We start from the raw sequence: 24961 nt of genomic DNA on the forward strand, positions 1-24961 counted from the left end.
CTGGTGTTTCCGAACGGATTTTTCGTGCTGAACACGAATCTGGGGTCCAAAACTTCCCATCACGTCACGTTTTCGAGAAAAAAGGGGTTGAAACCCCTAAAAACAGCGTTTTTGGACATTTTCGAAAAATTGTAGAGCTGAACCCTGACGTGCTACAAACTTTGTATATGTCAGAAATTAAAGGCTAAATCGTGCCCTTTCGAATGAGCCCTATGCCGAATTAATCGCATGCACCCTTAGATCAGGGGGTGTATTTGTGTCTAGGAGTCCAGGGAAAATTGATCGCAGAAAGAATTTCATCTTAAACGACCATATAAATTTCTTAAATTTTTAAAATTTAACTGCAGATTCGTAATCAGCGACTTTTAATATTGTTAAAACCTTGGCATTATTAATTTTCTATGATCGTTTAAGATTAAATTCTTTCTGTGATCAATTTTTCCTGCACCCCTAAACACAAATACACCCCCTGCTTTAAGTTGAAATTTGTAGACCAGTGTAATAATATGGGTTCCTATACCAAATATTGATTTGATACTTTTGTTATGCACTCTTGCCAACCAAGTCTGGACCAATTGCTTTCGCCAATAAATGGCAAATGAAATATATTTATTTTAAAGCACTTTTAGGTATTTAAGAATAAATCATCAAATTTTTGCATAACTGTTTATTGAAAGATATACAGCAACAACATTAATCTAACTAATTTGTTGCATTTGTTTTGCACAGCACTGTATGTACATATGTATGTACACAATTCTGATGCTCGACTTTTCCACGCAGTAAATTAGCTCTTATATATTTATTTTTCATACAGTGAGCCAAACAAATATTCACAGGGGCGTATTCGTGTTTTCGTACGAAACGAATACCGTGAAATTTTCCCATAATTTTCTATACAAAAATTTCAAATTTTCGATTCGTATGAAAGCACAATGTTTCTTAAGTTAAATTTTTCTATAAAAGTATTGTCAAAGCTTTGACAAAGACTATATAAATATAAGTGACAAATTTAGGAAGTTTTCAAAACTTAAAAATTTTTAATCTGAATCTTTAGAATACTTCTGGGTATGCAGTTTTATAGCCCATACAATTTTGAGTCTAGGGGAGTGCAAATAAATAATTAATTTTCAGTTAGGAAACTTTTTCAATTCGGAGTTATTCATTTGTAAACTTTCTATGTTGGAGAGGAAATACTTACTTACAAACCCCAAAATAGGGCTGAAGCAATTGTTGGTTTGCCAGCATTCGCCCGCTTTTTGAGTCACGTATTCTCTAAAAAATGTTTGAAGGTGGCTATTGATGTATCTCCCGTGTAATTTCCTGCAAAGGTGTGGACGTTCGTAACTTGTTTTACCAAATCGTCGGCAATTACCCATATAAGGTGATGTTACCGGCGAAATTAGATTTTCGCTGTGGTTGTACTGTTTGTCAAAATCATGTATTTATTGCAAATTTTCTATGTTGTGATTTTTACGTATAACTTGTTAGTGTAGTTTTTTGTTTTGTGCCGCCGCTAGCACCTAATATGAATTCGCCTTAGCAATTGCCATCAATAATCCGGTTTCCAGGTTTTTATCTCTTTCAAAGATCTACGGCATTCAGTGAAGCAATTAGCACTCCCTTGGCATGATTTATGTAAAGCTTTCAAGCCTGGTAGACGATCTCTCCTTAAGATCACTTAATATTTAATCCAAAATTAAGCGGAATGTGGGGATTTCCATGTTTATTCGCATAATTACTTTGAACACTCATACAAAAGTCCAACGATGTCAAAATCGGATAAACTTGGCGGCTTGCAATGATGCATATCCATAACACTGTGAATAATGAGCTGACTTCAGTTGTTATGCGAACTGACCCTTAAATTGCGGAAGGAGTAATACACATCCCCTCATAGGGTGCCGTAGGACAGTCTCATTTTCTCAGAACGACGAGGAATAGAAAAGCTAGGTTGCTCGGCGCACTTACAACCTCCTCTTCGTCCTAGCAGCTCCCACAGCATCAGACCAGGGCTCGAAACGTAACATCCGTTCGCGGATCGAAAACGATACAAAAAAAAGTTTCGTGATACGTCAGGCAGTATAAGCTGAATGGGACAAAAAGTACGTTCACGTATGTTATAATCCGAAAAATCTGGTTTTATGTGATGATTTGAGCCCTGGTTTGCCAAAGCCTTTAGTACCAAATCTCGCTCGATATCATAAATAATTGCTGCCAAAGATCTGCAGCACCCTTCATAAACCTCTATAGTACTTGTGAAAAGCCTCAGAGATTCAACAACTTATAATTAAAAAAAAAAAATCATAAATTATAACTTGTAGACCAAGAGTATACTTCTTTCCCACACAATCTAATTATATGCATTTCGATTATACTATTTTCCAGGCGAGTTTGGACGTTACCAGGCTATACAATTCTTTCTGCACGTACTCTCTGGCCTAACGGCCGGTTTACATATGCTCTCGCTAGTCACAGTTGCTGCCGTGCCAGAGCACCGTTGCTTCATTGAGGGCATAGACAATAGCAGCTACTCGTACACACCATGGAACTCCTCCGAAATACTCGCCGCCATACCGTTGAAACCGAGCGGTGAACTCGATAACTGTCACATGTACGATGCAGCGAATAACACGGTGCCTTGCGTATCCTATGTCTACGATCGTACCTACTATAAGGACTCACGTGCTATCGATTGGAACTTCGTTTGCGATCGCCGATGGCTTGGTTCGATTATGCAGACCGTTTACATGTTGGGCGTATTTACCGGCGCTGTGACTTTGGGCGGCCTAGCCGATAAGATTGGACGCAAAACAGTGTTCTGCTGGTCGGCGCTGTTGCAGTTAGTTATTGGTGTTGCTGTGGCTTTCATACCCGAATACTTCTCCTTTATGGTAACGCGCTTCTTTCTGGGCATTTTCGGTTCGGCAGGCGCCTACATTTGTGGTTTCGTACTGACTATGGAGCTGGTGGGCGCAAGCAAACGTACCGTTTGCGGTATTGCATTTCAGGTTTGTCATTTAAGATTTAACGAAAATATGTATGTATGTAAGTGCTGTAGTAAATAAATAACTGTTTGACGTTCACTTTGCAGGCTATCTTCGCTACTGGCATTATGCTAGTAGCCGGTTGGGGCGCACTCATCAAGGAACGTCAGCTGCTTCAAATCGTGTATGGCCTGCACGGTCTGCTGCTCGTCGGTCATTGGTGGTGGATGGACGAATCGCCACGCTGGCTATGGATGCAAGGGCGTGCCGAAGAAGCAGTTGATATTGTGATCAGAGGTCTGCGCATTAATGGCTCCGGCATACCGGTCGATAAGAATTATTACATCCAAAAGTCCAATCAGCAGTCCGCCATGGAGGAAAAGACGTCGGCCGGTTTGAGTGACCTCTTCCGTACGCCAAACTTGCGCATTAAGACCATAAACGTTTGTCTCTGTTGGTTCGCCAACTCATTGGTCTATTATGGCCTATCGCTAAGCGCCGGCAAGTTGTACGGCGACCCCTATCTAATACTCTTCATTATGGGTCTCGTGGAATTGCCCAGTTACTTTACGATTATGGTTGTATTGGATCGACTGGGACGACGCCCCATAACCAGCTTGCTCATGCTTGCCGGCGGCACTTGCTGTATTGTGGCCACGTTTGTTACCCAAGGTAGCACCACTTCAACAGCCATTGTGATGATGGGCAAACTCTTCATTGCCGGCTCTTTTGCTGTGATCTACAACTACTCCGCCGAGCTGTTCCCAACAGTCGTGCGCAACTCGGCAATGGGTCTGGGTTCCATGTGCGCGCGTTTCTCAGGCGCACTTACGCCACTCATTACGTTGCTCGACTCATTTGATCCGAAAATACCTGCTGTGCTATTTGGAATTATTGCGCTACTATCTGGGTTCTGGGTTATGTTCCTACCGGAGACAATGAACCAACCGATGCCCGAATCGCTGGAAGATGGCGAAAACTATGGCAAGGGCGATACGTGGTTTGCGCAGTGCGCGGGACGCAAACCCAGAAAAGACAGTATTTATCCAGATGATCCCGAACAGATGGTGCCACTGAGAACGATCGACAGGAAGTGATTTGGAAGTGAGGGGTAGAGGGGAGGGGAGGGGAGGGCGACTGCACTTGCTATGCCAAATTAAATCTGCCGATACTCTGTATATTGTTCGTTAATTTTTCGTTAATTTTTCTTTTGTTACATGTTTCGTTAAGTAGTAGAATGTTTTCAAACTGTTTCCTCACCTTAGCATTGCATGCCATTTTGCATATACATAATTGCCTTTATTGTTAACTTCAATCGAAAGATATACTTTTATATATATGTATATGTATATACAAATACATATTTACCTTTAACAAATATTTAATGAACGATGCTTTCGAAGAGTTGCAACACAAAGTGTACATTCCTTGTTAAACATGAATAAAAATAAAATATTTAAAATATACATAAAAATATTTTGATTAAAATTTTAAATAAAATAAAAAATTTACCACAAATTAAAACTGCGTGATTAATTTGTTAAGCTGTTTGCCAAGAGTAGGCAAATTTAGGTTTTTGTAAATAGTAGTGAAAATCAGTGTTGCCAGGTTGACGATTTTGTCGTCATTTGGAAGATTTTTAACTGTCTTGACGATTAAACGATTTCGACAAGCGATGACGATTTTTTCATTGTGTGCAGTTTTTTTTTTATTACCAGTTGTTTTAGTGGCGATTTTTCGATTTTTATTTAGTTTACCATAAAATTATTGGGTTTTTAACACTATACCACAAAAGTCTTTAACCCAAACTAAAAGATTTTTATATATGTATTCTAAAAGTATTCTATAAGTAGATACCAAACTTCTCAATTCAGGCCTTTCTTTTGAATTCTAAGGTTTTTTGGAATTTATCTCCAACACACAAGGGTTAAATAAATATTTCTAGCAGGAAATTTTGTTATCAGCTTAGTTCATTGAATAATATGTATGTAATTTATCTAAATGCAATTAAACATATTTATGTTATAAGTAATGTGAATTTTAGTTATTCGTAAAAGTTTTATTATATTTATTTTTTTCGTATAACAATCAGCTGCCCAAATTTTTTCCGGACACTGTAAATTTTAATATTTTCTGCGTTGACGATTTTTCAATACAATGGACGATTTTCGAGAACCATTTTGATGATTCCTATGTTCAACTAAGTGGCAACAGTAGTGAAAATTCTGACGTTTAATCGTGTCAATGTCAAAAATTATGAATTCTTCATTTATAATAGCGAAAAATATAAATTTTTGTAAGTATAAGTAAAATTTAGTTATATTAGGTTTAGAAAAAATTTCTGCCAATTTTTCCAAAAATTCATCAACAGATTGTTATTACTTATCACATAAACTGTACATACACCAAAAATTATAGTCAAATTTAAAATCCCCTAACTTTTTGGATCCAAAATTTAAAATTTTTTAAATCAAAAGTTGGCTGCAGCCCAACTTCATTGGAAGCGATTAGTTGAAAGGCCGTTCACGCAAGGCGATTTTTTCTTTCAACTAAAAGTTGTCTGTAAAATCGCCTAATGCGAACACCGTATTATCCAGCTTTGCTGTACATATACATATGAAGAAAATCTTCACATCTATCTCAAATTTGAAGATAGAAGTAAATTGCATAGTCACAAACATTTTAGATTTGAGACAAAGTTTTACTTTTCAAAAGGCTAATAATTCTGCATAGTTGCAATGAAATCCATTTAAGTTTATTTTAGTTCTACACTGATAAATTATTTATTTTGAATTAACTTTATTATTTGAATATTTTTTTTTAATATCTAAAATTAATTATCGTTATAAATAATTAATTTACTTTTTTACATATATACGTATCAGTTATGGTTATTTTACAACTTTTTCTTATAACTAAACAACTTTAAAATACAAGTATTCGTACTTACACATTAACAGACAAACAACTGCCATTATTGGTACATTTTTAGTATGCAGCGGAAATGAGCAGGAGGTCGTCCACTCAGAGATTTCAGCTTTTCGCATGTACTCATATGCAGGAATACCTATCAGGTTTCACACTGGGATTTCTTCGATGAAATTTTATTTCTTGTGCTTAAATTTATGCATTTTTAAGTATAGTTTTTTTGTTATTTATTTTAGGTAATTCAGCATGTTTAAATGTTAGCCATATTTGCATGTTTTACTCCGAATCACACGGAAACAAAACAAAAAAAATCTGTACACACGTATATATAGTATTTCAACCAACCAATAACTATTGTTTGCAATTTTTGTTTTGTACATAATTTTCGTTTTATCATTTTTGAAAAGTTTAGGTTGAAAGAGCATAAGTAGTACATCTATGTCGGAATTTTCTTATTTGAATTTAGTTCATGAATTCCAAAGTGTTTTTCTTTTTAAATTGGCATAGTACCTTTGTGGTACATTACATTAAAATAGGACTGTGCAAGTCTCTAGTTTTTATTTTAATAGGAATTTTGTTCTTTCTTACAAAGTTTGTTTGCTATGCCCACCTTAATATTGTAAATTTAGTTTTTTATATCAAATAAGTAAAAATAAAATAAAAGAATTTAAGTCTTTGGCGAGCTTCTCCTACGTTTTCTTGCAATTTTGAATCTTACGCGGACCAGAAATCGAACCAGGGACAATAGCAAAAGGTAGTATGGACCACTTACTACTCGTCTACTATTCAATTACGATTGAAGAATGCCGGTAAATTAAAAAAAAAAAAACACATCCACGAATAAACGAAATCGAATCTCGAAATTCAACGCTGTATCACCCTTACCAAAAGGTGCTACGATGGACTGAGTAAGCAACCAAGAAGTAAAGTCCTCTCTGCACATTCGAAAACCGAACCGCCATCCAGCTGCAACCCTGCAAAAATCGCGACTACTCCATGCATGCGTGTAAAGAGTACTCCCTAAGGACCAAGGAGTACTCCAAAATTAACCACAATTCATATAAAAAATATGGTCCAATTAACATTGCGATGTCCTAGGGCAGGACCATATACTCCATCCCTGCATTACATCAGAGTAGCACAAAACTACTCCAACATATTAACAATGGCATTGTTGTTTTATTTTTTCGTTTGTACACGCTTTTGTTCTTCACTTCTCAAATGCTTTTTCGAAATTAATAAAAACCAAGACAAAAATTAAAAATTACATGTTGCCTCTGACGGCATTCGAACCCGAACATGCTGGGAGCTAACAAATAACAGCCAGCATCTCTACACGTTCAGCTACAGCCAGACATGCAAATGTGCTTTCAAATGCTCAACTTCAATCACATTTCGTTAAAACACGAGCAGTGATCGGATAACAAACAATAAGCTGGCGCAGAGACACTAGTTGGTCCGCTACAGCATGACAGAGGAACACTTTTGTAAGTACTCTAATATACCACAAATAGACTACATGGTCCAACGATTTTTGCAGGGTTATCGTCCGATTTATATGCTTGATACGGTAGGCAAGATCCTGGAGCGCATTACCATCGATGCAGTACGTCTGGTTAAAGCCATTGCGGTGAATGCAATAGCCAGGAAGCAGTGGGAAGGCGGCCACAATTGAGTACTGCCTCGTCGTCAGCTTAGATGTCAAAAATGCCTTCTATTCGGCAAACTGAAATCGGAGGTGTTACTCATCAACAGTGTTGCCACTCAATAAATTTTTTCCTCCCACAGCTGGTACAAAATAGCTCTAGCTTACCAAAATGTGACTTTCAATAAAAATTTTATTCAAATATTGTAGCATATGTAAGTAGGTACAATACTTTATCATAAAAAAATCAAATAAAATTTACTTGTCCATAATTTGTCTTCACACGCAGTTCTTTTTGGGTTCAATTTAAGACAAAGGCGCGAATTCAAAGGCAAGCTTTGAAAATTACATGTTTTTACTTTTGCTGACCGCATTAAAAGCTGTCAACTATTTTTTCTTAAGGGGGAATAGGGAAACAAAGTACGAATACTCTCCCTGCACACTCACTCGCTTTAGAGAATTGTGAAATTTGGCAATTGTTTAATTATTTTATTCTAACTTAAAAAAACTGTATGGATTAGAAGACAGTCAAGAACCACTTTGACATGTCCCATTTCTCTTTTCTTTTTCACATCATCCATTACATTAACTCCCGAAAAAAGAGATACTTGAAGTTTTATAAAACGAATTAATTATGTGATTTGCCTACCAAAACTCCTCAAAAACTACACCAAACTAACCAACCTACCAAAGCCTTATTTTAAGAAATGGTGCTACCAATTTGGGACCAATTGAACCGAAATGGCAACACTGCTCATCAGTAGCCGTAAATTAAGAGAGGAGGCGAATGTCTGTATCAGTGGGTGTACGATATATTCTAAGCCATCGATAAAATACCTGGGCATTAAATTCGACGCTAGATTGAAGTTCAAAGAGCACATGCATTACATTTGCGAGAAGGCTGCCAAAAAAACTGCGCTCTCACAAGGATAACGGTAAACAAGCGTGCTGAAACCTGCGATCATCTACAGGTACGAGATCTGGGTAAATGCACTCCAATCAAGTCGATCACCAGACTCTGTGCATTAAGGATTTGTTCAGCTTTTCGGACGGTGTCGGAAGATGCAGTCCTTGTGGTGGCTGCGCTGCAACCTATTGATTTACTGGCGAAGGGAGCTCATTACATCTACATATACCAGAAGTACGTGGGTCTGGGGACTGCCAGCAAAGATTGCAAAACTCGAACGTGCAGTGGGTGATGCAAACAACTGTGTAACATGAGGAGCCAGAGCAAGTCAGAATTTTGTTGACAGCATAAAGAAACGTGATCTTTTCTAGTATATTTAAGAAAAAATCATTTTTAAGGCTGCGTTCGTTTTTGGTTGCGTTTTTTCGCTAATGCTCATCTAGCAATTTTGAGGAGGAAAATTTGATGTATATAAAATGCAAAAGAGTACTTTCGAAGAGTATTTGTTTCTGAAAATTTTTCTATATCATGTTCAACAAATCATGGATTGGAACATTTCTCAGTTCATTAGCAGAGTGTGTCAAAGTAATCTAAATAAACCGAAGTACTTCATACGAAAATAATCAGAAAATTACAAATCAAAACGAAAGAGTTGTTTTGCGGATTTAGCAAGAACTAAGTTTTTAGAATTCCAATATAACTTCATTATAATTTTTATTAAGAAAACAATTTTAGCACTTAGTATAGCATATTATTACATATTATACAATCCATATACATATATAACGTTCTTAAAATTTTAATCACAATTTCGTTATACATATTAATTTAAATTTCATATATTTACAGTGATTACATTCATACACACGTAAACAGTTATGCGCGAATCCATTTCGTTCTTTTTCAATTTGTTCATTATTTTTTATTATTTAAAGTGTATTACTGTTGCTTATATTATTATGTAGATGCAAAGACATACTTATGCCTTTTTACTTCTCATCTCCATATCTAGGTGAATTTTTAGTAACATCTGTTTCAAATTTTTTATCATACATAATATTAATTTTAAATTTTATTTCAATTGCATATGCATTTTTTTCTTAATCTCTTGATATACTTTATACTTCCTTTATTTAATTTATTGTTTTAATTTTTTAATTACTCTTGTTTTTTTTAATTACTGAATATGCATGTATGTATTTGTGTTACTTTTATTTGCATACATACCTACAATCGCTTAAAAAATGGTAAAACTGTTTTAACATAATTATTGAAGTTCTTTATAAATTTTAAATAACTGCCATTTGTTGATTGATTTCGAGTATTAAGGTGGACACTATTAGTTTGTAAATAGGTTTATATGTAGTAACCAATAAGCTTGGAAATTTTGGATATATGCTGGTGTATAAAAATTATAGGTCATTTAGCTTAATATATTGTTTTTTTTTTAACCAAAAATAAATATCAAAAAGCTTTAAATCACTTTTAAATATGTAGTGAATTCAATTAATTTAGGAAGATATCATTTAATGCATTAATTTGAAAACCGAAAGCAAAGAAGTTTAATTTAAAAAGTAACTATATTTCTCCTGTCGAGACTCCTGCGGCCTAAATATTGTACAAAAAATTCGAAAGTTCAAAAAAATATGCAAGTATTGAACTGAAATGTTTTCAAAACAAAACGGGGCATATTCATAGTCGAAACAAAGTAGAATCTAAAAATAGTTATAGCTTTTTAACACATTCTATTGAACATTTTGTCCACTCTATTTTGGCTATGAATTTGCCCCAGTGTACAGGATGGCGACGAATAATTGTCACCCAGGTTTTTTTTTTTAATAAAAGGGTCCTTTATAGATTTTAATTTTGTACATATTTATTTCACTTTAATTTTATTCATTAGTTTTAAAATTTTAATCCTTAGTACATGCGGCACGCAAGTCATTTTCAGATGTATTTTTTCTTAGACTTTGTATAAAAAAACTACAAAAAAAGAAAAACTGTATAGGGTTGATCGAATAAATGGCCATCCCAGTCACCAGTTCCGAGTCTATTCGATTGCTGAGTAAGAGCCCTTATGTTGGACAAAAGGAGGCATATGAAGGACTCAAAATGGAGGAAATTAGCTTATGGTTACAGAAGATATGGAATAAATTAACCGATGAAGACTTCCGTGCAGCTTGCGCTTTTTAGATAAGTTGTTTTATCAAAATGCCACAGATTTATTAATGTAATGACATGGGTGACTTTTAATGCCCAACCTAGGCAGTCCGTCCGCACACTAAGCGCCCAATTAGAGTACTGTAATCGCTTCGGCATACTAAAGCATTCGACTTCTGAGTCGAACACATACACTGCGTGTCAAGTTTTAACAAATAAATTATAACTTTATTTTAAAAAAATACAGTCTATTCCCTAACCAAACCCGTATAGATTTAAATTTCCAAATTTGTGCAATTTTAATTGAAGTCCTTAGCAGAATTTCGTGGATGCAGTTTTGTGACCAAACTTACCGATGATTTTTGCCAGTTTCTTTTTTTTTGTTTAAGTTGTTGCTCATATTTTCCTTACAAAAATTGTCGAACATCTTTAAATGAAAGAAAACACACAATACCACCAGAGAAAAAATGGGAAAAATCCACGATAAGTTCTAGCTACCTCAAACTGGCACTTTATTATGCTAAAATTGATTGGTCCAAACAATTACATACTCCAGCAGATCATTCTAAAAAATCTAATTAAAAAGCTTACAAATTTTGCGCAAGTTCGATGAATTTGTTTACATTTTGCATAAAGTCTGAAACTTAAATTTACACGGTAATTGTTAAAGAATAAACTATATTTTTATATAAAAAAATAGTTAAAACTAAATAACGATAAAATAAATCGTTAAAACATGATACAACTGGCGCTTTGAAAACTTCTTTTGCTTACATTTCTTTTTTTTTTTTTAATAAAAATTTGTAATATATATACTATGGCCTTATTCATAAAAAATAAAGTAGCTTTAAAAAAGGTTTATAAACTGAAAAATGTATGAAAACGTCAATTTATAGAGCTCTTTAAACCTACTTTATTTTTTATGAATAAGGCCATTAGTTTGTAAATAAATGAGGAATGAATTAACATTTATGAATTCTTGGTGAAATTGCTTAGAAGTTTCCTAGTTTGCAAGACTGCAAGATTATCTATGAAAAAAATCGCACGACAATGCAAGCTAGAAATATCAAAATAATGCGAGAAAGCTATAAAATATCGAAGATTTGAATAATACATATATGACGCCCAAGTGTGCAGAAGTCGACATGCCAAACGCGAACACCACCCCAGATTAGGCGCATAATGTGTGGAGTGCTTTAATCATAAAAAATTTATTTTGTTACAAAAAATCGAAATTTTTTCTTATACAATTTTATGTACATGAGATTTCATTTATGAAAATCTAAACTTGATAACTGAAATATGTAGTAGATATTTTTTTTTTTATATGTAAGTAAAAATGTTGAGTGTCTTAAAACTTTATTTTGAAGAATTTTTGCGCAATTCAATTGTTAACAATGTTTTCACTTTACTTCTTCATAGATTGTATACATTTTAGTAGCTTAGAATAAAATCGGTCACAATCAAAATGTTTTTGGAAATTAAATAACTAAAAAATTCAAATAGTCATTGGATTGCGCTTACACAAAGTTGCATATGTATGTATGTGTACACTTAGACATACATATGTATATAAATGTAGAACATAACTTAGATTATCGTTAAGTATGCTCAAGAGGAAATCTTTAGTTTCTCAGTGGTAACTTCAACTACATATTCAAAACTTTTCATCTACAATTGGTTTTTGTTTACAAAAATTAACAGTTTTTATTTTATATATGTACACACATACAATGTATATGCACCACCAAATTTCTGTTTGCATTAACTAATTACTTTTTATCTTTATCATTTTAATTCTTATACTATCATGTGCTCAGCACCTACTCCTGCTCCTAGGCTTAAAAATGAGTTCGTCTGCGGCGACAGCAGCACATCCTCCCCCATTACTTCTTACGCGCGCTCCGGACACTTAGTCTGCACAATGGCCGGCTTCGGTGTGACCGCCAGTGTTGGTGCGGTGGTCACAGCTCCCTCTGGCAACATGGCCGTATGCACAATAATACCCGGCTGATCCTCGCTCTGCGGGTGCAGTTCGTGCGATTCGCCTGGCGTTAAGCTGGCCAATGCCGCCAGCAGATCGTGATTCACCAGCGGCTCATTCTCTTCGCGTGGCTCCCAACCAGCTGGCGGTGAAGCGGGTGGCGAAATTAGGAATTGTTTAACTGGCGCTGGCGGTTGCAGATTTTTATTCGAAACTGGCGTTACCGGCTGTGCAAAATAACAGGTTATCACTGTTTTCTTATTAAATTCGTATTGATGCAATTTGATGCGCGCATTGGCCGCCGCTATGGCATTGTCGTAGTTGACGCGCAAACGTCTGAAACTGCGTAGCCATTGGAAGGTTGCCGAATCGCAGAAGGTGCGGAAGAGCTCTTCCATTTCCTGCTTCAGCGCTGGATTGGTAAACACCTCCGAGTGTATGTTCGTCACAATAATGGATGTGGGCAAATCATCAAATGAATCTGGATCCACAGGCTCTTGTTCGTTATCACTGTCTACTTCGCCATCGGGCAATGTGGGATGTTGGCTGGGCAAGCCATCGGCTTGATTTATGAATATATCTTGATCGGGTGAAAGTTTATCGATGCTGCCGGTGCCACTATTTTGTGTTGATTTCAGTTTGGCATTGTTGTTGTGATTTGTGTCACCGTTGGCGTTGTTACTGCTATTGTTGTTGTTGTTGTGCGTTGTTGCCTCATTCGCCTCGGTAGGTGGTGTATTGGCGCGCGACGCAGACATCTTCGTTGTGTGTGTGTGTTTGTTGGTTTGTGGGCGTGGAGACGTGTGCCTCAGTGAGTGAGCGCGCAAATGGACGGGAGTTTAAATTTGTTTGAAACTGTTGGAAAAGCAGCCAACTAATGAGACGAGCAGAAGTATGTAGTCTGAAAATAAAAAGTACGCGGGTATTAAAGTATTTATGTTCATTTGTGATTTAATTAGCTGTGGAATATACAGTGACTCAAACAAGTGTTCACGTGTTGATGTTTTTTTTTTTTCAATATTCAAAATTGTTTTCAAGTAAACCATTATCTAAAATCATTTATCTAAATCAAAGTTGCAAACCAAAATTAAGGAAAATTCAACCAATTTTCATCAAAATTTCCAGCTTTTTAATCTTCACTGGTTAGGTTCTTGTCGGGCGAATAACAAAAAAAAGCGTAATTTGTATCCAAAACATTAAAAAGCGTAAAACACTTCCAAACTACCTTCAATCATCTCCAGTTCGCTTCATACTGCGTACATTTTTTATTACTCACTTAACCTCAAACTACATCTTAATCCTAATCAAAATCTCAATTTTTCTGAATCCGAGAGAGAAGAAGGAAGAGAGCACGGAACCTAACCCTATCCCCGGCGAAATCAACTGAGACTCTCTTAATCACCTGGACGAAAGAGGTCATTCTTCAACTAGGCATTCACGTTGATTGATTGATTGATTGGTATACCAATTCAGACGGTGAACAACCCGAAGATCAGATAGACTGCTCTCCTTCTCCTGCGCACACAACGGCAAGGACAAAGAAACGCCGCTGGCAACATACAAAGCAATTGGCAAGCCGGTTCTACACTATGTTGCGCCTGTTTGGTCGTCGGGCACTATTTGGACGCAGTGGATGAAGCTGCAACCTTGCGTCAGGATGCCTTTTGATGTCGCTCACCTTCACGTCGAGGCACAAAAAAATCCTCAGAAAACAGTTTTTAGCGGGCGCTATAGTCGTATGCCAGACCATTGCTTGAGACAGAGCTTCCGCTCAGGCATGTCAGAAGGCATCTTTTCGAATATATGGACGTGGTCCACACCTGTTTAGAATAACTCTTGGCCCGACGACGTAAAGACGAATAATAAACGGCATTCATAGAAAGTCCGTCACCACCTACCACCTATCGGGATTCTGGCAACTACTGCCTTGAAAGCTCTTACTATCATTCGAGAGACCAATTGAAAGATCTGCTAACGTGGAGGTCTTAGCCTTATGCTGCTCGCCTTTTAGCAATAAATTTTTCAAAAATTCAATTAAAAAAAAAAAAAAAAACAAATACAAAGTAACAACTAAAAGAAAATTCAATGAAGAAATAAAAAATGAAAAAAAAACATTTTTTTTTAAATAAATTTAAAAAAATATCTTCCTAAAACAATAAAATCTAAAAATTAAGTTGGAAAAAGACCAAACAAATAAAAAAAGGAGAAAATAGTACATACTTATAAATTAAATATAAAAAAAAAATATATATATTTTAAACAAAATCTTAAAATTGAAGGAAAGTCAAATTAAAATAGAAAAAAAAATAAAATGAGATCCTAAAAATTAGATGTGATAAAAAATAAATTCTTAATTAATATAATAATGAGATATAAAAATTCAATGAAAATAAAATTAACACGAGAAAACCAATTTACATAATAAGAAAAAATAAATAAAATTAATTGAATTTAAAAAATTTTATTTTTTCATTTTTAAACAATGAAATCTAAAAATTAAAAGAAAACTAAATTAAAAAAAGAAAAAACTGTATTTTAAGAAAGATACAAATAAAATGACTTACTAAAAATTAAATTAAATTTAAAAATATGAATTTTTCTTTTTAAAACCATAAAATTTAAAAATTAAAGGAGAAATGAATTCAAAATTAAAATAATGTCCAGACATTAAAAAGAAAATGCTGCTGACCTAGACTCGAACTAGGATCTACCAAATAAGAGGCCTGTGCTTTGCCCACTCGGCCACTGCGACTGTTGGAGCGACGCGAGCTAAATGATATGCAAGTAGTGCTTTCTCTCTCAAAAAAGCTTTTCTAAGACTTTTGTGCTAAAATAACAAAAGTCTTTCGAACTATCTTGCCATCTGCCTCTCATTTGTCTTACGTAGGACATGTTACTACCTTAGTCAGAATTTTCCTGAATCACAACTTTTCAATCAATAATGCCCGTTATTCGTCTTCTACGGAAACATACATACATATGTATGTGTGCCTCTCTGAAATGCGTTTTTTGCATCCGCATAAGCATATTTTTTAGCTACATATATAACGTTTGGGGGAAAATTCTCATTGAAAGAACCAGCGATGAATCTCAATTTTTGCGATATCTTTGGCAAATAATATTTAATCGTTACGTAATTTTTACCAAGTTTAATACTATTGTTGATAAGTGTTGGGTTTCACAAGTTTACATTAATAATTTTTTTTCATGGTGATAGAAAATATAGGTTTCAGAATTTTTCATAATTCGCAAACAAGAGCAAATCTGAAAAAAAAACGAAGTGTACATCCGGAATCAGCAACCTACATATACCCTAGAAACAAGAATGGCGTTTTGCCTTATTTGGCTGTCGACTAGTTTTATATTAAAAAAAAAAAAAAAATGCGCAGGCAGTGCCACAAATATACTTTAGAAATACATATAGCTGGCGGTCAAATATTGCCGCATTTTTCAACACTTTTTAGTTGACGCCTGTCATATACGACGCCCAAAGGAAATCTCTCATTTAAGCAATCAAACAACAAATATTTGAGCAAACACTAACTTAATTAAGCGTTTCTAACGGTTTAGCATTCGCTACAGGCGACAGTGCAAAATAGCCTTTTTTCACTTGTACATGCTGCAAAATGTAAAGAGCCATCAGTCAGTCAGTGAGTAACCTATTCATACAGTCAATTTTTTCAATTCACTCACTTTTTCACTGGCTACGATAAATATTTGTTTCTGTAAACATTTTTTTTGTGTCTTATCTTTTTGGTCTTCATTGTTCTTGCTGCTCAATCAGCTTGTTTGCATCAACAAACTAGCAGTCATTCCAGCACATTGATAGAATAATGTCCTTCCGTAGTTGGCTTTAACTTTGAAACGTGGCCAGTGTTCAGTCAAGCCAGGCCTTTAAAAAAGGTAAGCGGATCAGTGAGTGCATCCGGTGAACAATGGCGGTCGCCTCGTTTGGCTTGACGTAAAATGAGTAGACAATGCATGCAAATGTATGTATGTGTGTAATGATAATAATAATATTTTGGCGCTTACACTTTTGCTGAGTGTTTGGCCGAGCTTCTCCGCCCACAGTTTTACGCCGCCTCCGAACGGCAAATGGATTTTTCTGAAAAGCTTTTTCATGGCAGAAATACACTCGGAGCTTTGCCATTGCTAGCCGACGGCCGACCGATGCTAGAAAAAACGGGATCGAACCAGGTCCGGCGGAGTGGTAGTACGAACCTCTAACAATGAAGATAACTGTTTTTTGACAGAAAATTACAAATGAAATATCGCCCGCGCTTTGGATGGCAGGTAAAGTGGAATACATATCGACTTCCGAGTGGAAGATCGACCTGTCTCGGCAGCCAGTTCGAAAACGCCCGATTTCAAAAAAATTTTAAGAACGCCCTATTTCAGAATTTTCTTGAAAAACACTCTCAGAATTTGGTTGAAGAACGCCCCATTCCAGAATTCGATTTATAAGTGTCCTATCTCACTTCAGAATGTATTGAAAATGTGCTGATATAGGTCGTTTTTGAAACGAATTCTGAAATTGGGCGTTCTTCAACCAAATTCTGAAAAAGGATGTTTTTGAAAAGTTTTTTGAGATAGGGCGTTTTCGAACTGGCTGCCGAAATAGGTCGATCTTCCACTCAGCAGTCGATACACCCCAAAAAAACTTCTCTGAATTGAAGAAAAACAGCAATCAAAATGAAGAAAAATTGGAACGAAACAGCACTAAAGAAGTTTTCATGCCAAACATTTCTTCAAAATTATAGATTACATCCACGGTCCCATATTTTCGTGTACGTTTTTACACATTCCAGAGAAAAATTACGCATTCGGGAGAATTGTTTACTCATTCGGAAGAATTTTCGACCTTAAAGTAAGGAAAGTTTTTCTTTGATCAAGAGATGGTTTTTTTTCAGTGTATACAGCCCCAGTCAGGTTTCCTATTGTTTGTTTAGTTTTCATTTATTTTTTATAAAAATATAGCATATTCTAAGTGTAAATCCGATTTTAAAATTGTATATAAAGTTAAAAAAAATATATCAACAAAGGGTGTGCTCTCCTAATGATCTGCAGTGCATAAATTAATTATATTTTTAGAAAAATTTCGGATATGCAGTTTTTGTAGTTTAGTATAATAAAGTGCAAGTTTCAAGTAGCTGCAAAATACGGTTGAATTTGGACAATTTTTTCGGTGAATGCTCTAGAATTTTTTTTATGGAAGAAAATGTGCAGCACCATCAATCAAAAAAAAAAAACAAATACTAAAATTTACTGGGCTACAAAACTGCATACTCGAAACTTTTCTAAAAGTATTATTAACTTAAGCACTGCAGGTCATTAGGATAGCACACCCTTTGTTGACATTTTTTTACTTTTTATAAAATTTTAAAATCGGATTTACACGTAGCATATGCTACATTTTTATACGAAATAATAATATTTATAATGAAAATTAAACAAACAAAAAGGAAACTGTACATACTGAGCATAAAAAGGGTCTGCTAATCTAATGCCTGGGAGTGTATATTACCGGCAACCTGAATAGCGCCCTGTTTGATACTCAGTATTGAAAATGTATCTTATTGTTTATTTAATATTGAAAAAAAATATATGTATATATAACGTATTGTGTTTATATAATCCGATTTTCAAACTTGATAATAAAATTTTTAATAAATATTTTAAACTTATCTAAGAAAAATTTTAGAGTAAAAAAAAAATAAGCGAGTATACATACTTTGTATGGTAACACCCCCAATAAAAAAAATTTCATAAATTTAGGAAAAATTTTAGAAACTTGTACCTTTTTTTTTACTAAATTAAAAGGTTGATAAACGCATTTACAGGGTTTCTTCTAGAATATGTTATATTTTTATAAAAAATTAATGAATATTGAATAAACAAAAGGAAAAACTGTTAATACTGACTTTCAAAAGAAGACGCTATTCAAGTGGGTGCCACTGCATATAAGCCGTGAAAATTCATGCACATAACAACAAAAATTATAGATTTTGAGTTAATATACTTTATGGAAAATGTACACTGTGAGCCAATGTGTATACCTGGAACATTTTAATTTGTCGGTTTTGTTTGTGTGTAACTACATATTTAAAATTGCATATTTTTATTTTAAATTTTAAATTTTTATTTTTTTTTTGATTTTAATTTGTCGGTTTTGTTTGTGTGTAACTACATATTTAAAATTGCATATTTTTATTTTGAATTTAAAATTTTTTTTTTTTTAAGTGTTTTGAACATATTTTCTTTCGCTAATAATGCTTATTGAATTCCAAGTAAAGTTGATGCAGGCTTATCATTTTGAAATATATATATACATTCATATATGTATATGTACATACATATGTATGTAGGTATGTAAATGCGCATTCGTTCGAATTTGCCGCTTTCCTAGAAAAAGCATATCTCACTATTTATGCTTGCGAACAAAATATGCATCTTTTTGCTGCTCTTTTCGTTCTACCTACGCGCACTTTTAAGCCGATTTGCTGTAAAGAGAGTCAAGCGTCGGCAGCTGGACACTGAAATGGGCTTTATTTTTGTACTACTTCCATTTTAAGCTCCCGGCTGTGAGCCTGTGTGTTCTCTGCAGGTTGCTTTTTATGTACATAAATATTTCTCTACATCCTCCGCTAGCTGATAAATTTACGGATTATACTAGTAGTAAATATTTTAATAATAGCGACTACAAGCTGATTTAATTGAATAAAAGCTAATTGCAAATCCATTTGTGGCAATGACTGCTCTAAATCGCATAATACTATACTTGAAGAGATCATCCCTCTACTAAAAATATGTAAGCATTCGCACCGATACACAACTGATGCTGCTGGCACCTAAAACCTAACTTGCAAGCCGGGCTCTAGAATGCCAAGCGGAAATGAAAAATTAGAGAATTTATTTTTCGCAGCTGTCATACTTATGTCGTTTTAATAAAAGCAATATAGTTTTTGAGCAAATATTAAGAATGAGATATAGAATCACGCATGCAGAAGTTTCCTACTTTCGTGTCCAACAATAGAGCTAGCATCCATCTCCGAATTGAAGAAGTCTGTGCCCTAGGTTAGGTTAAGTGAAGGTGATTACTGCTAGGTTATAGCGGCAATCGCCACGTGCCTCGCATTGGTCTCGCCGAGCCCATCTGGGCCAGTTAGAAAGTACACAATCGTACAGTCTCCTGTCAATACACCCAACAGAATAGAGACATGTGAAATTGTGAACCTAAGGAAAACCTAGACCCAGCCACAACCCAACCTCCGCCAGAAAGACTTTGTAGTGACGCAGTACTACGACGCCGAACTTTCCAAGAGAAGCACAGAAGTAATCAAGGGAATTGGTTTTTATCTCTTTTCTTGGTAATACTCACCTGTATGTGTACGAATTTACAGACGTCATTCAAGTACTTTTGCAAAAAGTTTGCCTTTATTACTTTTATTAGTACTAATTAAAATATGCAAAAGTTTTAATCAAAAATAAACATAGTATATATGAACATACGTATACCTACATGCATATATAGATCCTTTAACTTAATGAATCATTTACAATTATGAAATGCGATAACTGGCGCTGAAGGCAACGTCTAATAAAATAAAATGCCATAAAAATGTGCAAGACTTCGTATGTGATACGTAGTACGTGTCCAACCAGTAAACGTAAGAACTTTCAATGTCGTAAAAGAAATCATAAACAAAATAACAATAAATCTTTTTATGACCGAAATGTGTGCCAAAAACTCTTCCGACATTTACTTAATAGTGTAATGTATCGAAATCATATCTCTTAATCAAACCAATAAATATAGCGAAACAAAATATCTATTTGTTATTTATTGTGCGGTAAGTAGAAAGCTAATTCTTCCCAATAAACCATATGACAGAGGTCGGTCACTTCGGTATGAGTCTAACATTGTGTAGGGTACACATGCTTTTAACAGTTTTTTTCGGTGACGTGCAATAATGTCAATGGAATCAATATCACTGACTGATATGTAAATATAAATTGAGAAATTCTTATTATTGTTACTTACTATTAAAAAGCGTATTAACGTCTTTGTTTTTCTGTAGGTTCGGATGGTTAGTAATATTTTCGATGAAATGAACACACTTTCATTTTGTGAAATGAAGTCAAAATAATTTAATTTGCATACTAATAGGCTCGTCTGATCTAAGTTTGAAGATGCATGAACATGAAGCCGACGTAAGTTAAGAAAATACCAGCACAGCACTAGCACAACACATCATATCAAGCGCACACTCAGCTGATTTTGCAACAAGATATACATATACACCAGAGAGCCTGAGGATTATGGAGAAACAAGAAAATACGATAAACAAACAAGAAGATACAGACAGTTTTGCCAGTAACTGGGCTAATAAAATCCCATCGAAATGCGAAAATCGAGTTCTTAGATTTTTCAAAAAGTTTTTTTAATTTTCAAAGTTTTTTATATTTTCAAACTCATACAGAAAGAGCATGAAAAATGCTACTGGGATCAAAAACCATGAATAATATATGGCGCTACGTTACCCAAAATACTGAGTCTTCTTATTTTCAGAAGAAAAAGAAATTCTTACGATTTTCAAAGCGTTTTAGCGGGCATCTAACATATTGGAAAAAGTTCTCTATGTAGTAACCACAAAAAAAAATTAAAAAAAAAAAATTTAAAATTATGATTTTGAGAAAATTGAATCTTTTGATTTTTCCAAAAATGGCCGCCATTTTGTTAATTTTCAAAATTTTTCTAATTTTCAAGTATACAAATATAGAGCATCAAAAACATTTCTACAATCAAAAAACCGAATTGAAAAATATGGAAAGATTGTCAGCCGTTTTTCTCTAAAACCACACTTTGCCCTTTTCAGATGCTCGTAACTCAGCGATTTTTTTTTCGCGAAACAAAAAAATCGTGTATCTTAATTTGCTCTAAAAATCATGAAAAATCGTATTAAACTTCATTTCGAATTTTAAACCCACTCACCCTGCATGAATTGAAAGAGAATCAGCTATGTATATATAATAAAAAAACTTTTGATTAAGTACACTTTAATACATTACATATTTTTATTTAGCAGCCTTATATTGGCCAATAATTAGTGTTAAATTTTTTGAGTATTAATTAAAAGGAGAAATAAATACATAAATATTTCAAACTTTCGAACATTAACAATAATTTAAATGCATTTTCCATTAAATGATATTAAAAGTAAAAGCTTTCAAGTACAATAAACATTACATTTTTATCTTTTTTAATAGTATTGAATATGGAAAAGAAAACATTTGCGTTAAAAATAAAAGGAATACTTTAGTTCATTTTTGAGTGAACTAAAATAAAAATAAAAGTTTTCATTAAAATAAATTAAATTCATTAACTTTGCGCGTTTCAGTCCTTTCTTTTTAAAATTTTTTTAAATGTAATAATGTTTAAAGTTTGAAATTTGGATAAGAATAAAATAAATAAATAATTCAAGAAGTTATTAAATATTGTTAATTTTTGTCTATACTTAAGCTTGTTGATTGATAATTGAAATTAATCAAAGAATTATATTAATCGTGTGATTAAAAAAAGTCAAAAATAATTGAAAATAATCAAAAATAACAAAATAATGATGTAATTAAAATTAACGAATTAATTAAAAATTTGTATTTAATTAGTAATCATTAAAAAGGCGCTAATATCGGCATTTAATCATTAAACGGTTATCCAAAAAAACTTGCTTTAAATTATAATCATTGTGAATATTAATCATTATTTAACAAGTATGGTATAATTGCGAGTACGTACTCGCTTTAGCGGTTTACATATACCCAAATAAAAGTTACAATATTTTGTGTACTTTATTGTATTAAACTGTCAAAGTCAAATAAAACAGGGCATGAATAAATCGCTTTGTACTTGGTACAAGTCTGGTCATTTTTGAACTAGTTCGGTTTCAGTCAGGAAATTCTAGTTGTAAACTAGTATTTTTCCTGACTAGTTTGGGGTTTCACTGCAGAGTATCTACATATGATGCCTTCCATTTCCAGACAACCGGTCAGGTACGAGCATGATTTTTAATTTCGACCAAACTCAAATACATTGTTTGTTGGTCCGAATAATGAGACACGTATTTTTTCTTTTGGCTCGGAAAAATTTTTCGGCCGAATTAAACANATGATGCTTTCCATTTCCAGACAACCGGTCAGGTACGAGCATGATTTTTAATTTCGACCAAACTCAAATACATTGTTTGTTGGTCCAAATAATGAGACACGTATTTTTTCTTTTGGCTCGGAAAAATTTTTCGGAAGAATTAAACTCGATTTTGTTTTTCAGGCAAAAATCGATTATTCGAATTGACAGTGGGAATTTTTTTTTTAAATGCACATAACTTTGTCAAAATTTAATAGATTCCAACAATGTTTTTACTCAAATGTCAGTAATTCTTGTCACTTCAAGATAGAATACACTTTTTGAGAAATTAAATTAAAAAAAAAATTGCACTTTTTGTTTATTGTTGAATAAAAAATTTTAAATAATGCAAATCAATATAATTGTATCATTCTATCTTGAAGTGACAAGAATTACTGACATTTGAGTAAAAACATTGTTGGAATCTATTAAATTTTGACAAAGTTATGGGCATTTAAAAAAAAAATTCCCACTGTCAATTCGAATAATCGATTTTTGCCTGAAAAACAAAATCGAGTTTAATTCTTCCGAAAAATTTTTCCGAGCCAAAAGAAAAAATACGTGTCTCATTATTTGGACCAACAAACAATGTATTTGAGTTTGGTCGAAATTAAAAATCATGCTCGTACCTGACCGGTTGTCTGGAAATGGAAAGCATCATATATATGTATGTAGTTGTGTTTTGTGTGATAACGAGTCTGATGCGATGAACGAAAAACAAATAATTTTTCAAAATTCATTACGGGGACGCCCTTATATAGGTATAAGGTTAACAAAGAAATTAGTGCGTGTCGAAATTTACTAGAGAAAATTCCAGAAAGGAAGAAGTTAGATTTTATGGAAAAAAAATAAATATTTCGGGTGGTAACAACAATATTTCGGGTAAAAGAAGGTACAATTTTCTTCGTGTGCACTCCTTTTTGGGGTACCTAACTAGTTACAGTTGCTCGACAGTACTCAACTCGCACCCAGGGTAACGCGAGCAATACAAATGTATGTTCAGAGCCTTGAGACAGGTCAGAAAGAGATGGAGTTTTGGTGGAGGCCCTCGTACGTATTCGATTTAAGAGTTCACTGAGATCTTCAGCGGCTGTTAGACACGAGGTGCGAGTGGAAGCGGGAGTCTGCCTGTCTGATTGCCGACATTGCCAATAGCGACAGCTCAAAAGACGAAATTAAAATGCGGAACCTCCATTCCATACAAAAATGTAAAAAAAAAATAAATCTTAAAGCAGCACGATGAACTAAAAACAGTGGTAGAAAATCAACTGTAGATAGCTTTAAGTGCACCCCAGTTTGTACTAGAACGCCAGCGTTGACGGCATGGGAGTATACTTTTAGTCGACGGCTAAAAGTAGCGAAGAAATGTCAGAAACATATTTTTACGTTAACACACCACTAACTGCATACATACTTCATACATACCACTGTTCTAACACCAACACCAAATGGCTTTGGCTAAAAGTTCACACTCTTACTTTTAGTAATAATAAACAGTCATTGCACGCTTGGCTGTCGCTGTTTGACGTGCGCTAACTGGCGCATACCATTAGTCATTTCTACTTCCGCTTCGATTAATCACAAATATCCGCCGCAAGGATACATAACACGCAAAATGAGCTGCTGATATACACTCCGTGTCAAAATTATAAGAGTACCAAATATTGACGAGTTAAACAAAATTTTTTTGTTATTTAATTTTAATAATTTCTTATAAAAATTTAGTTTATTCTTTAACAAAAATCAAGTTTAAAAATTTGTACAATACTATTAAAAAATTAACTATTTCCATAAAAATTTCAAGCTTTTGGTAGCTAGGACTCAGCGTTGATTTTTAACAAATATTTTTTTGTTTTTAATAATGTCAGTAATTTTCTTCCGCACGAAGTATGTTCGACGATTTTTTTATTTTTTATATGGAAAAAATTAGCAAAATCCTCAGCAATATAAATTAGCTACTTCAAACATGCATTTTATTATACTAAAATTTAATGGGTTACCATACTCGAAAAATTTCATGAAATCTATTTAAAAGGCTCTTTGAGAATGTTTGTAAAATATATATTTTTTTAAATCACACAAAAAATTTGAAAGTTGGATTTATACAGGATTTGTTAAAGAATAAACTACGTTTAAAATAAGTAAAAATAAACAAAAAATAATAATT

The 24961-nt window shown here is 33.9% G+C and overlaps 2 protein-coding genes and 1 long non-coding RNA gene across 5 annotated transcripts in view; 2 read left to right on the plus strand and 1 right to left on the minus strand.

Moving 5' to 3' along the window:
* The window catches only part of LOC108361451 (organic cation transporter protein), a 28508-nt gene extending 24020 nt beyond the window's left edge, over positions 1-4488 (plus strand). Inside the window, exons 3-4 of the mRNA XM_017614071.1 lie at positions 2389-3011; positions 3095-4488. Of these exons, the coding sequence (XP_017469560.1) occupies positions 2389-3011; positions 3095-4084 (1613 nt within the window). The 3' untranslated portion in view covers positions 4085-4488. The remainder of the gene's footprint in view (positions 1-2388; positions 3012-3094) is intronic.
* Positions 4489-5531: 1043 nt separating this feature from the next.
* On the plus strand, positions 5532-17719 carry LOC108361453 (uncharacterized). The gene is made up of 3 exons (XR_001847306.1): positions 5532-5542; positions 14188-14190; positions 17600-17719. It is a non-coding gene; the product is annotated as an uncharacterized LOC108361453 (long non-coding RNA).
* The window catches only part of sra (RRM_RCAN_like domain containing protein Sra), a 30793-nt gene continuing 17401 nt past the window's right edge, over positions 11570-24961 (minus strand). For all 3 annotated transcript variants that reach the window (XM_017614072.1, XM_017614074.1, XM_017614073.1), the window contains exon 2: positions 11570-13512. In XM_017614072.1, coding sequence (XP_017469561.1) covers positions 12521-13369 — 849 coding nt within the window. In that variant the 5' untranslated portion in view covers positions 13370-13512 and the 3' untranslated portion in view covers positions 11570-12520. The remainder of the gene's footprint in view (positions 13513-24961) is intronic.

This window comes from Rhagoletis zephyria, unplaced genomic scaffold (genome assembly GCF_001687245.7).
Source record: "Rhagoletis zephyria isolate East Lansing unplaced genomic scaffold, Rhagoletis_zephyria_1.1 Rzeph_scaffold_00764, whole genome shotgun sequence".
NCBI classification, from domain to species: Eukaryota; Metazoa; Arthropoda; class Insecta; order Diptera; family Tephritidae; genus Rhagoletis; species Rhagoletis zephyria.